The 14,240-nt window shown below is 47.7% G+C and overlaps 1 protein-coding gene across 1 annotated transcript in view; it reads left to right on the top strand.

Annotated features, from left to right (window-relative positions):
- The window catches only part of LOC111954766 (voltage-gated delayed rectifier potassium channel KCNH8-like), a 127,898-nt gene extending 121,560 nt beyond the window's left edge, over positions 1–6,338 (top strand). The window contains 3 exon segments of the mRNA XM_070435994.1: positions 371–450; positions 5,360–5,573; positions 5,576–6,338. Coding sequence (XP_070292095.1) covers positions 371–450; positions 5,360–5,573; positions 5,576–5,991 — 710 coding nt within the window. The 3' untranslated portion in view covers positions 5,992–6,338.
- The last annotated feature ends 7,902 nt before the right edge of the window (positions 6,339–14,240 follow it).

A 14,240-nucleotide genomic window follows, 5' to 3' on the forward strand; every position in this document is an offset into this window, starting at 1 on the left:
CACCACCACCACAACCATCACCACAACCACAATCACAACCATCACCACCACCACAACCATCACCACCACCACAACCACCACCACAACCATCACCACAACCATCACCACCACCACAACCATCACCACCACCACTACAGATCATGTTGTGGTCAAGTCATCAGGCTACATTGAACTGATTATCATAAACTGTATTATATGATGATTACATAACTACATAGTCCTTACCTAGAATGTAAACTTTAAACTGACATAAACCTGTTATTATTACCTACTATACACCAGTATATGAAGATATTGGGACTTGTAAGTAACACAGTAACTGCTTCAACAGTTTAGGATATTTTGTGACTCTTTCTGAATGGTGTTGCAGATATTCTCCAGATCAGCACGGCAGAGTCAGCAGCTAAAGCTGAGGAGACCTGGGGACAACTACGGCACCTAGACCAGGAGGTACAGTACGCTGTGTGTGCGTACGTGTATGCGTGCATGCTTGTGTAAGAGGTAGCATTAGTCAGGCGAGCCACAGGCATATGGCCTTCTCAGGTGGTAGATGGATGGAGGGAGTGAGAGAATGAGGGAGCGAGAGAACGAGGAACAGAAAGACAGGAAGAGGAATCTCTTCAAACTCTTCCAGAGGACACAGATTGGAGCGGAACTGGGTCTCGCCAAATGGTGTCACTGGGAACATTCTAGAACGTGTTCAACCTTTTGTGGAACCATGAACTGACATAATCTGGTTTCCCCTCTATGGAGGACCGCTTACATTGTAACATTTGAGGAAAGACTGAAGTCAACTAACCGTCTAAGGGATATGTGCTATTCCACGGGCTGTAGAACTTAAATACTGCTGTAGAATGCGCTTTTGAGGGTATCATAACTGTCTAATGTTCCATAATAGAACACTAGAATAAAGAAAAGCAGCTTTCCTCCATTCACACAGAGTCTCTATGTTAGCGTATCCCATGGTTTTGATTGGCAGGTGGCTAAATTGACATTAGGCTCTTGGCAGGATGGGGGTCTCCCCCTGTGGTGCCTCGCTCCATCACCTGGCCTTGGCTGATAGGGGGAGGAACGGAAAAAGGAGGAAAGATATGGGGAATTTATAGATTGGTAAGGGAGAAGGATCGAAGAGGATGAGGAGTGGGCAGAACCTCTTTCCCTCCCTCCATCTCTCTGTCTCACCACCCCCCATATCTCTTTCCCTCCCTCCCTTTCACTGTCTCACCACCCCCCATACCTCTTTCCCTCCCTCCCTTTCACTGTCRCKCCKCCCCCCKRKCCTCTTRCCCRCCCTCCCTTTCKCTGTCTCACCCCCCKTKCCACCCTCCCTCTCTCCATATCTCTTTCTCTCACTCCCTCTCTCTCTCTCAGGGAGGACAGTGTTTGACAGGTTGTTTCTCAGTGTGGTTCCCGGTGGTAACTGTAATCCTTACTTGAGCCAGTCCACGCTGGTCACCACGGGACATGGAGAGGGGCTGGGGATTAACCCATAACCCTCGTCTCACATTAAATCAATGCCATGCATGTTGATCCAAACATGTTGTATCACTTGTTARATTACATTACATAGAGGTACACTAAAACTTCCTAAGAACAGCCAAAAGTGATTTTACCAGTTATTACCTTATTCCTTATATAGTTAATGTTTTTTCATCCAGCTCCTGTGCCACGATTAAATATGTGTAAATGCAATTTTTTTATTGTTCGCTAGATTGAACTGTGCCTCAAGACTTGATTCTCTGGCCTATTAACTTGATTCTAGGGAAGAATCAAATCAAACCATTTTAGTATGGACATTTGGGTGATAATATGTTTACTACAATATAACAGTATGGACATTTGGGTGATAATATGTTTACTACAATATAACAGTATGGACATTTGGGTGATAACATGTTTACTACCATATAACAGTATGGACATTTGAGAAGCGGGCCATAATTATACATTTGTACAGATGTTGATTTTTGTAGATGCAGAGTGAATGTTACAGAGCATTATTTTCATGTCTAAACAATCTTAAGAAAAAAAAGATATATATATTATTGTCAATTTTCATTCAATTAAATCATAATTGTCCCTTGGTACTATACTCCGGCTTAAATTGTAAGAGCAGACTGATTAAACATTCAGCGTATAAACAGTGATACTAAATTATACAATGATATAGAATGATGGCCATCACAATCACCAGAAAACCCTTAATGAGGATAGAGCTGAGAAGATAAATTGGTCACATTGAGTCAACAATCTGATGAATGTTGAATAATGAACTAATATTCAGATGCAATGGCCCTACCCTCACAAGCTCCTTGCTGAATCTGCAGTGTTACTGCCGTGTTACTGCCCTCAATTGTGTACAAATCCGACTGGGGCAATATTACATACCTGCCCGATGACCTGTGAACTCTCAGCTCTGACCTTCGAGCAACCCCTAAAGACTAGAGCTCCTGAGGGATGTAGATGACGCATTCGTTTTGAAGAGCGGAGGCCAAAATGTGATCCCTGGTTCCTGAGACCATAATCAACACCTACCCAGGAGATCTGGAACAATGACAGACTCCTGGGAATTTCAGAACAATCCGTAATGACACATAGAACAATGGGAAACACATTGCCTGATGAATGCTAACACTAACACCCTCACACACATACACKCACCCACCCACCACTTATGCTGCTGTCAAACTGTTTACTATTATTATATTATTTATTCTGCTACTAGTCACTTTCTCATAATCCCCTGCCTACATGTACATAGCTACCTCAAATTACTGCAATATCCCTGCACATTGTACATGTGGTACTGGCACTGGCTCTGTATATAATGTTTTCCTTATTATACTGTATATTTATTTACATTTTATTAGTAATACTATTTTGATATTGATTACTGAATTGTTGGATAAAGCTTGCAAGTTAAGCATTTCACTGTATTTGTGCATGTGACAATAAAACTTGAATTTGAATCAGGGATCGCCTCAATTCAGAATTTTGTAATTGAGTCCCATTCAACTCTTTAGTTGAAATGCTAATTGAATTGGCCACACRCCACAGAATGTAGAATTTGAGTTTGAGTGACAGCCAGTATAATTTAATTAAGTGCATTTCAAAGACATTCCACTCAGTCATAGAACATGAGAGTTTCATTGAATCTGACAGGTCACACTTCCAGACACCAAATAATATATCACTTTTCTCTGGAAACAATGTTCATATACTCTTTTAATCGTATTGCTTAGAACAGCCAATTATACAGTATTTCCACTAACCATTTCATGTTGGACTTCATTTTAAAGGCATCAGTGTCCGCTTGAGGGTTCAACTAATACATTCTGGGGAATGTAATATTTTCCCCATATTGAACAGAATTTAAGTGATTAATGAAGACCCCACTCTGCCTCACCTCTCTGTATCTGTCTCTTTCTCCCTCTTTCTCTCTCCCACACTCTCTCGACCCTCTTTCTCTCTCTCTCTCTCTGAGGTGACAGGGCTGAAATTGTGTTGATGGCGTAGCGGATTGGACTGTCCCGCTTCTATTTTTATCAACCCCATCGTTTACACAAAGAATTTGATCACAGAGAGAGAGAACTAGAATGAGGAGAGAGTACTAGATTTGTCTCTTAAATTACACCTGAGAATGAGTTTTTATCGAGTTATAATAATTTGGTGGGTGCTTATATTTGTTCTATTTCACATGTGTATTAATACACGTGTGAATTGGAAATGTGTTTTTTTGCATATCCTAACTCTCCCCTCGGAGACTGGTGTCACAGCCAGATTCAGCCATTGTGAAAGGCGATGCTGGAAAAAATGTCGGTTCAGTACCTCGCTCAAGGGCACGTCAACAGATTGTGCACCTTGCCAGCTCAGGGATTCAAGCTTTCAGTTATGGGCCTAACCCTCTTACCACTAGGCTACATACCACCCATAAAAAAGTTAATCAATCACTCAGAAAAGACCATATGGCTAAGTTAGTTTGTGCCGTCTGGCGGCAGTATGTCATGGTCATCAGTCAGTTATTGATGTTTGCATCGGCTGAACCTGCGTTGATGTGTTTACTTTCACTATCTGGTCCTGACGTGTCAAGTTTCATATTGTATATGCCAAACCATCTTCACTTGTCTCTTGTTTTATTTCTACGTAGCATGATCCCTGCATGCGTGTTGATCTGTGTCCGGTTGTGTTAATGGGGTGCCTAGCGTGATGAATACCCATCTATGCTTTGAGTGACAGAGCCAGCTGGCATGCTGGCAGGGTGCCCTTGCTGTGCCATCTCTCTGTAGGACTACTACTGGCTGAATAGGACTAATCACCTCCAAGCCATCATTTTAATGACCAATTAGACCAGCATCATCAAGCTAGGCCAGAATAGCAACCCAAAATGGCAGGCTGAAAATGACCAAATTAATATTGATGACCCGGAATGGTTGATGTAATAATGGCAGTTTCACTAAGGGTGGTAGACCCATAATGGCTGCCCCGGAATTGGCAGATTAAGACTACATCCAGATTGGTGCACTTTAACACTCCCTGTCATGGCTTTCAAAGTGTTGGGCTGGTTCAGAGAGGAAGAGGCGAAGCAAGTGGTTTTACTCCACCCAAAATCTGTCAATAAAAATAAGCCCATGAAGTGAAGAATTTTTGTATAGAGGTCAATGTGAGAGTGTCGAATTTGGTCAAGAAAAACATGTATTGCTTATTTGCTATAAGAAGCTTATTTGATCTAATAGAAGTTTCGTAAGGATTAGGTTGTTACGAATGCAGTGATATAAGTGGACGCACTTGGCATTTTGGCAAATCTGAGTTTTCATAGAGATAGAGGACTCATCATGGATGCACTCCGTTTTAGCATGGACATTGCCATTGAGTGCTTCAATCATTTTAAAATAGTCAACTGGGTGGGGATTCATATGAGTTGGAAGCAATCAGCCAATGAAGAAGGAGAAAATTGACTACTTTAAAATGGGAGATAGCCTCAATGGCGCTGCTCATGCTGTCACAGACACTATAATGGCAGAGATACAAAGATGATTTCTCTATCTATCTCTATGGCCTGTTGTTCACACGCGTATCTGCCCTCTCATTGGCTAGAATTGTCCCACCTGATATTGCCTTCCGTCTTTGAGGACATGTTTTTCCATTGTTAGAGCTGTCACTTGACTATCTTGTCAACATAATAGAACATCTTTTGTCTGGTTTAAGGATTGGCTGGAGGGATTTTCCACCAGTGTTAAATRCATTAGAAGGAATGTGTTCAATGGTAGAGCTAAAATGGCTGACCCAAAATGCATCATTTGATATTGCTGAGCCCAAATGAATATGGCTGACTGAGATATGTTTTTGTGTTTGTTCCCAGGTGAGTTCTCTGGGGAAGGAGGTGGCAGAGCTGGGCCAAGTAATGAGGAGTATGGCTCACCTGATGGAGTCCCTCATCTCCGGACCCCAACCCCTCTATCCTGCACACTTTGTACCTGGACAACCCACATACCTGTCCCGCCCTGCACCCCCATCCCACGCCACCCCCCCACAGTCCTATCCCTCCCCCTCTCAGACTGGACCTCTCTGGGAAGACACCCCCTCACCACCCCCTCTCCTTGCACCTCTCCACTTGTTGGCCATGTCCAGCGGCATCCTGGGATGTTCCACGTGGATCCCGCCCTCACCGCCTTTCCACACAGACCACAGAACCTCCACCTGGTCTACCCTCTCGGCCCTGGCCCTGCCCCCTCCCCGCTTTCACGCCCCTACTCCTTCTCCCTCACGGACGCCTCAACAGAGCTACTGCTCCCCTCGCCCCTCACCTCTCCCGGGACGCCCCACTGTGGAGGGGGAGGGGGCGCTGGGTCCTTCAGGTTGCGGGCACGGAGTCTGGAGACCCCACAGCCACCGCGTGATAGGAGAGGAGGGGGAGGGGGCATTGCGGTTGCCCCTCAGAGCTCCGGGAGCCTGCCCCGCCCTGGAAGGAGCTACCAGCACATGGATTTGTAGCGGASTGAACTGGACTAAAGTGGACTCTCACTTAGATACTGGACTGAAGAGATACTGGACTAAAATAGTGGATGGGACTAACAACCAGGTCCCTATATCATCAGACTACACTCTTACAGGGACACACAGATCTCTGATGATACTGATAACATTTAATTTTCTATCTCCGTTTCCAAGGCACATTTTTATTTTCAAATTGCATGACAAAAGTAGAGGGGCAGTAGGTAGCCTATAGGTAGCTACATTGTATAGATGTTCCAGTAGTGTTCTGGAGGGGTATAGAAGCAAGAATGTAGCTGTGACTTTGTGTTATTCTCTGGAGAAGACCATGGGGGTCTGAAGGAGAGGAGAAGAGCAGTACTGCACAATGACAGAGGAGGAGGAGGAGGGGACTGGGTCGCATGAGGGATGGATGGAATAGTAGAGATGCCTGAGTGTATAAGGGGGAGGGAGAGGGAAGGAGGAGGGGGAATTTCTTGCTCTTTCTCTCTTTCCTGGCAGGGTTTCAAGTTGGATGGATTGGAGGAGAGAGTGAGTGGTGGAGGGAGTTGTGGTTGAGGGAGGATGGGGAGTGTRGGAGGATGTGASGTTTTAAGTTCCAGTTTTSTATCCACTCCCACCCCATCACTGTTCTTGTAGTCGAGGTCTGGGCCTGCGGCTGGGGACCAGTGGCTGGTGTTTGGGGGTTGGTTGATAGGGGCTGGTTAGTGGGTTGGTAGGGGCTGGTTGGTGGGTTGGTAGGAGCTGGTTGGTGGGTTGGTAGGGGCTTGGTTGGGTGGGTTGGTTATGGGGCTGGTTAGTGGTGGTTGTAGGGGCTGGCGTTAGGTGGGTTGGTAGGGAGCTGGTTGGTGGCTGGGTTGGTAGATGGCTGGTTGGTGGGGTTGGTAGGAGGCTGGTTGGTGGGTTTGGTAGGGGCTGGTTGTGGGTTGGTAGGCTGGTTGGCTGGTTGGTGGGTTGGTAGGGGCTGGTGGTTTGTGGTTGGTAGGGGCTGTTGCGTGGGTTGGGTAGGGGCTGGTTGGTGGGTTGGTAGTGGCTGGTTTGGTTTGGGGGGGTTGGTGGGTTGGTAGGGGCTGGTTGGTGGGTGGTAGGGGCTGGTTGGTGGGTTGGTAGGGGCTGGTTGAGTAGGGGCTTGGTTGGTGGGGTTGGTAGGGGCTGGGTTGGTGGGTTGGTAGTTGGCTTGGTTGTGTTGGTGGGTTGGTAGGCTGGTTGGTGGTTGGTAGGGGCTGGTTGGTGGGTTGGTAGGGCTGGTTGGTAGGGGCTTGGTGGTGGGTGTTGGTAGGGGCTGGTTGGTGGGTTGGTAGGGGCTGGTTTGGTAGGGGCTGGTTGTGGGTTAGGGTAGGGGCTGGTTGTTGGGTTGGTCGGGGCTGGTTGGTTTGGTGGGTTGGTAGGGCTGGTTGGGTGGTTGGTAGGGCGCTGGTTTGGTGGGTTGGTAGGGGGCTGGTTTGGTGGGTTGGTAGGGGCTGGTTGGTTGGTGACGTTTTGGTAGGGGCTGGTTGGTGGGTTGGTAAGGGGCTGGTTGTGGGTTGGTAAGGGCTGGTTGGTTGGTGGGTTGGTAGGGGGCTGGTTGATGGGCTTGGTAGGGGCTGCTTGATGGGTTGGTAAGGCGGCTGGTTGGTGGGTGGTAGGGCTAGTTGGATGGTGGGTTGGTAGGGGCTGGTTGCGTGGCGTTTGGTAGGGGCTGGTTGGTGGGTTGGTAGGGGCTGGTTGTGGGTGGTTGGTAGGGGCTGGTTGGTTGGTGGGTTGGTAGGGGCTGGTTGGTTTGTGGGTTGGTAGCGGTGTTTGGTGGGCTTGGTAAGGGCTGGTTGGTGGGTTGGTAGTGGCTGGTTGGTTGGTGGGGTTGGTAGGGGCTGGTTGGTGGGTTGGTAGGGGCTGGTTGGTGGGTTGGTAGGGGCTGGTTGGTGGGTTGGTAGGGGCTGGTTGGTGGTTGGTAGGGCTGGTTGGTGGTGGTAGGGGCTGTTTGGTTGGTGGGTTGGAGGGGCTGTTTGGTGGGTTGGTAAGGGGCTGGTTGGTAGGTTTGGTACGGGGCTGGTGGATTGGGTTGGTAGGGGCTGGTTGGTGGTGGGTTGGTAGGGGCTGGTTGGTGGGTTGGTAGGGGCTGGTTTGGCTGTGGAGGCTGGGTTGGTGGGTTGGTAGGGCTGGTTGGGTTGGTGGGTTGGTTGGTAGGGGCTGGTTGGTTTGTGGGTTGTAGGGCTGTTGGTGGTTGGATAGGGGCTGGTTGGTGGGTTGCGTCACTGGCTGGTTGGTTGTGGGGTTGGTAGGGGCTGGTTGGTGGTTGGGTAGGGGGCTGGTTGGTGGGTTGGTAGGTGGTGGTTGGTGGGCTGGTTGGTGGGGTTGGTAAGTTTGGCTGGTTGGTGGTTTTGGTAGGGGCTGGTTGGTGGGTTGGTAGGGGCTGGTTGTTGCGTAGGAAGTTTGGGCTGGTTGGTGGGTTGGTAGGGGCTGGTTGGTTGTGGGTTGGTAGGGGTGGTTGTGGGTTGGTAGGGCTGGTTGGTGGGTTGGTAGGGGCTGGTTTTGGGGGTTGGTAGGGGCTGGTTGGTGGTTGGGCTGTAGGGGGCTGGTTGGTGGGTTGGTAGGGGCTGGTTGGTGGGTTGTAGGGGCTGGTTGGTGGGGTTGGTAGGCTGGTGGGGTTGGATGGTGGGTTGGTAGGGGCTGGTTGGTGGTTGGTAGGGGCTGGTTGGTGGGTGGTAGGGCTGGTTGGTGGGTTGGTAGGGGGGTTGGTGGGTTGTAGGGGCTGGTTGGTGGGTTGTGGCTGGGGTTGGTTGGTCGGGCTGGTTGGTGGGGTTGGTAGGGCTGGTTGGTGTGGTTGGTAGGGGCTGGTTGGTGGTTGGTAGGGGCTGTTGTGGGTTGGTAGGGGCTGGTTGGTTGGTGGGTTGGTAGGGGCTGGTTTGGTGGTTTGGTAGGGGCTGGTTGGTGGGTTGGTAGGGGCTGGTTGGTGGGTTGGTAGGGGCTAGTGGATGGTGGTTGGTAGGGGCTAGTTGGATGGTGGGTTGGTAGGGGCTGGTTGGTGGGTTGGTAGGGGCTGGTTGGTGGGTTGGTAGGGCTGGTAGTGGGTTGGTAGGGGCTGGTCGGTTTGTGGGTTGGTAGGGGCTGGTTGGTGGGTTGGTAGGGGCTGGTTGGTGGGTTGGTAAGTGGCCTGGTAGTGGGTTGGTGGGGTGGTTGGTGGGTTGGTAGGGGCTGGTTGGTGGGTTGGTAGGGGCTGGTTGGTGGGTTGGAGGGGTGGTTGGTGGGTGGTTAAGGGGCTGGTTGGTGGTTGGTAGGGGCTGGTTGGTGCGGTTGGTAGGGGCTGGTTGGTGGGTTGGTAGGGGCTGGTTGGTGGGTTGGTAGGTCTGGTTGGTGGGTTGGTAGGGCTGGTTGGTGGGTTGGTAGGGCTGGTTGGTGTTGGTAGGGGCTGGTTTGGTGGGTTGGTAGGGGCTGGTTGGTGGGTTGGTAGGGCTGGTTGGTGGGTTGGTAGTGGATGGTTGTGGTTGGTATGGGGCTGGTTGGTGGTTGGTAGGGCTGGTTGTGTTGGTAGGGGCTGGTTGGTGGGTTGGTAGGGGCTGGTTGGGGTTGGTAGGGCTGGTTGGTGGGTTGGTAGGGGTTGGTTGGTGGGTGGTAGGGGCTGGTTGGTGGTGGTGGGCTGGTTTGGGTGAGGGGCTGGTTGGTGGGTTGGTAGGGCTGGTTGGGTGGGTTGGTAGGGGCTGGTTGGTGGGTTGGTAGTGGGCTGGTTGGTGGGTTGGAGGGGCTGGTTGGTGGGTTTGGTAGGGGCTGGTTGGTGGTTGGTAGGGGCTGGTTTGTGGGTTTGGTAGGGCTGGTGGTGGGTTGGTAGGGCTGGTTGAGGGTTGGTATGGCTGGTTGGTGGGGGGGGCTGGTGTGGGTTGTAGGGGCTGGTTGTTGGGTAGGGGCTGGTTGGTGGTTTGGTAGGGGCTGGTTGGTGGGTTGGTAGGGCTGGTTGGTGGCGTTGGTAGGGGCTGGTTGGTGGGTTGGTTAGGGGCTGGGTTGTGGTTGGTAGGGGCTGGTTGGTGGGTTGGTAGGGGCCTGGTTGTGGGTGGGTGGGGTGGGTTGGTGGGTGTTGTAGGGCTATGGATGCAAGGAGGAAGAGGAGAGGGGGGCATGTTGCGCCTGGAGCGACACACCCGCCCCTGCTGTTGTCTGTCATACTGTGCACAGCGAGGCGACTCTTTTCTCTCTTTTCAACATAAATCCCACACATTAACATGCTGCATGTCACCATGAACTCCAGCTTTTTATTTATCTATTTAAATGAAACACAATTCAGTCTTTAATTAGTGAATTTGGTATTTATCAACAACATATTTATAGGTACTGGTCTATTTATATAAACAAATGGGGAATTTTTAGACACAAGTACCAAGAGAGTAGTTAAAGGTCAGAACCAGGTAGTCTAGCGTTTAGAGCGTTGGGCCAACAGGTTACTGGGTCAAATCCCTGAGCTGAGAAGGTGAAAAATGTATTGATGTGCCCTTGAGCAAGGCACTTAACCCAAATTGCGCCTGTAAGTTGTTCTGGATAAGAGAGTCTGCTAAATGACTTAAATGTTTATGAATCATTAGGCCTATTCGGCAGGATTTCCCCAATACGTCTCCCATTGGTTCCATATCCAGACCAATCAGAATAAAAGGCAATATTTCCACATTTCAAAGCACAAGAGAAAATTGATTGTATATTTATATGAATGTTTCAATAATAAAGATGTATTTTTGTACCTCGTGGACTGCAGGTGTAAGGGGTGCATTTCGTTTGAGGGGAGTGTTGTAGTGTGTTGGTGAGTAGGCTGGGAAAACAGGAAGTAGTGAATCTGGCCACATCTAGCTCTATGTAGGTATCCAGTTCCAGAACCATTCATTTCAATTGAACACGTTTCTAAAGCATTTTGAGATAAATAAACACAGTGAAGCTTTGAAGACCAGATCCATGTCCTTATATCTCCTTGAAATTATTCATTGTTTTTGTGCACAATGTATAGTCATAACATCATTTCCATTGAAATGAATGGGCCTCTGACACCAGACTGGAACCAGAAGTAGTGGGGGAATGCATCACACTTTCCTATAAGCAYAATACTGTACCAGACAATGCAATGATGCCCAGGCCCTTCCTGTCCCAATGGCTCTTGTATTCTCTCGTTGTTCCTCGGTTTGCCTGCCTCTCTGATTCTCTGCAGATGGAATGTACTGTAATCAAATGAACTTCTTTTTTCTTTTGATATTTATTATTATTATTAGATAAACACCTGTTATGATAATAAATAAAAAATACTACTGTTATGTCCGTGCATCTTGTTAATTTTGAAGTCAATATATATATATAGGCACTGTAGGCACTATATATACACAGTGCCTTCGGAAAGTATTCAGACCCCTTAACTTTTTCCAAATTGTTTTAGATTACGGCCTAATTTTAAAATGTATTCAATTGTTTTRCCCCCCTCATCAATCCACACACAATACCCCATAATGACAAAGCAAAAACAGGTTTTTAGAAATGTTTGCAAATTTATATAAAAAAAACTGAAATATCACATTTACATAAGTATTCAGACCCTTTACTCAGTACTTCGTTGAAGAACTTTTGGCAATGATTACAGCCTTGACTCTTCTTGGGTATGACGCTACAAGCTTGGCACACCTGTATTTGGGGAGTTTCTCCGATTCTTCTCTSSAGATCCTCTCAAGCTCTGTCAGGTTGGATGGGGAGCGTMGCTMCACAYCTATTTTGCATCTCTCCAGAGATGTTCGATCGGTTTCAAGTSRGGGCTCTGGCTGTGCCGCTCAAGGACATTAAGAGATGTCCCGAAGCCACTCCTGCGTTGTCCTGGCTGTGTGCTTAGGGTCGTTGTCCTGGCTGTGTGCTTAGGGTCGTTGTCCTGGCTGTGTGCTTAGGGTCGTTGTCCTGGCTGTGTGCTTAGGGTCGTTGTCCTGTTGGAAGGTAAAATCTTCGCCCCAGTCTGAGGCCCTGAGCACTCTGGAGCAGGTTTTCATCAAGGATCTCTCTGTACTTTGGTTTCATCAGACCAGAGAATCTTGTTTCTCATGGTCTGAGATTCCTTTAGGTGCCTCTTGGCAAACTCCAAGCGGGCTGTCATGTGCCTTTTACAGAGGAGTGGCTTCGGTCTGGCCACTCTACCATAAAGGCCTGATTGGTGGAGTGCTGCAGAGATGATTGTCCATCTGGAAGGTTCTCCCATCTCCACAGAGGAACTCTAGAGCTCTGTCAGGATGACCATCAGGTTTTTGGTGATCTCCCTGACCAAGGCTCTTCTCCCCCGATTGCTCAGTTTGACCGGGCGGCCAGCTCTAGGAGTCTTGGTGGTTCTAAACTTCTTCCATTTAAGAATGATAGAGGCCACTGTGTTTTTAGGGACCTTCAATGCTTCAGAAATGTTTTGGTACCCTTCCCCAGATCTGTGCCTCAACACAATCCTGTCTCGGAGCTCTACGGACAATTCCTTCGAACCCATGGCTTGGTTTTTGCTTTGACATGCCCTTCCAACTGTGGGACCTTATGTGTGTGCCTTTCCAAATCATGTCCAATCAATTGAATTTACCACAGGTGGACTCCAATCAAGTTGTAGTAACATCTCAAGGATGACCAATGGAAATAGGATGCACCTGAGCTCAATTTCGAATCTCATAGGAAAGGTTCTGAATACTTATGTAAATAAGGTATTTCAGTTTTTAATTTTTTAACTATTTGCAATAATTTCAACAAACCTGTTATTGCTTTGTCATTATGGGGTATTGTGTGTTGATTGCTGGGGATTGTTAATGATTTAATCCATTTTAGAATAAGGCTTTAACGTAACAAAATGTGGAAAAAGTCAAGGGGTCTGAATACTTTCCAAAGGCACTGTACACGCACACACACATGTTGAAGTTGTGTTGCGGGTACATGAAGGTCACAGCTTGAATATGTGACTCTCTGTCAACCTTGATGTTTTTCTCTATTTGTTACTAATATTGTGCGTGTCTTTTGTTTCCTGCTGCTGGTTCAACTGTGGTAAAAGCATTGTGTCGTTATGTCTCTGTGGTGATGTGGGGCGAGATGGAGGTAAGACGGAGGTGAGTGAGTGTGTGTGTGGGTGTGTGTGCATGCAAATGTTTTGTGGTTGGGTTTTGTTGACACACCTGTCGTGGGTTCAGCAGCTTTCAGCAGCCTGGCTGTTGTCCTCGTAGACAGAGGAAGAATAGCGGGATGGGGCAGCTGTGTGTTTGTGTCTGGGAGGGAGAACATTTGTTGTTGTTAACGGTTTTTGGTTGGGAGGCAGGGGGCTTGGATGACTCAGTGGTCTGAAATTAGGATGTGTGTATTTAATACGGGTGGAGGATGAGAAGGTGAGGGGGGACTGTGTGGGGGTTACAAACCCGATGTGATAATGATTGTGTTTGTTCAGAAAACATAAAAGTCAGTGGAAATGAAGGTGTGTTTAACTGAAGGAGGCGTAGACAGGAGCAGATAGGGTGTGTTAATGAGTAATTGAGTGTACAGTACCAGTCAAAAGTTTGGACACACCTACTCATTCCAGGGTTTTTCTTTATTTTTACTATTTTCTACATTGTGGAATAATGGTGAAGACATCAAAACTATGAAATAACACATGGAATCATGTAGTAACCAAAAAAGTGTTAAACAAATCAAAATATATTTTAGATTTTAGATTCTTCAAAGTAGCCACCCTTTGCCTTGATGACCTCAACCCAATTGAGATGGTTTTGGAATGAGTTGGGCTGCAGAGTGAAGGAAAATCAGCCAACAAGTGCTTAGCATATGTGGGAACTCCTTCAAGACTGTTGGAAAAGCATTCCTCATGAAGCTGGTTGAGAGAATGCCAAGAGTGTGCAAAGCTGTCATCAAGGCAAAGGGTGGCTATTTGAAGAATCTTACAAATAAAATATATTTGTTTAACACTTTATTGGTTACTACATGATTCCATATGTGTTATTTCACAGTTGTGATGTCGTCACTATTATTCTACAATGTAGAAAATAATAAAAATAAAGAAAAGCCTGTGAATGAGTAGGTGTTCTAAAACTTTGGACCGGTAGTGTATATGGGAGTGTAACTGTGCAAAACACTGTTTGATCATGCTATGTGTGTTCTGCATTTATATTGTGGGTATGAGTGGGTGTGTGTGGGTATGTGGTGGTATATGAGGGCGTATGGGGATATTTGGGGGTGTAATTGTGCAAAACACTGTATGATCATGCTGTGCGTGTTTTGACGGTACGGGAAGGTAGACGGAGGCCGGTGTGTTT

Source organism: Salvelinus sp. IW2-2015, linkage group LG30 (genome assembly GCF_002910315.2).
Source record: "Salvelinus sp. IW2-2015 linkage group LG30, ASM291031v2, whole genome shotgun sequence".
In the NCBI taxonomy this organism is placed as follows: Eukaryota; Metazoa; Chordata; class Actinopteri; order Salmoniformes; family Salmonidae; genus Salvelinus; species Salvelinus sp. IW2-2015.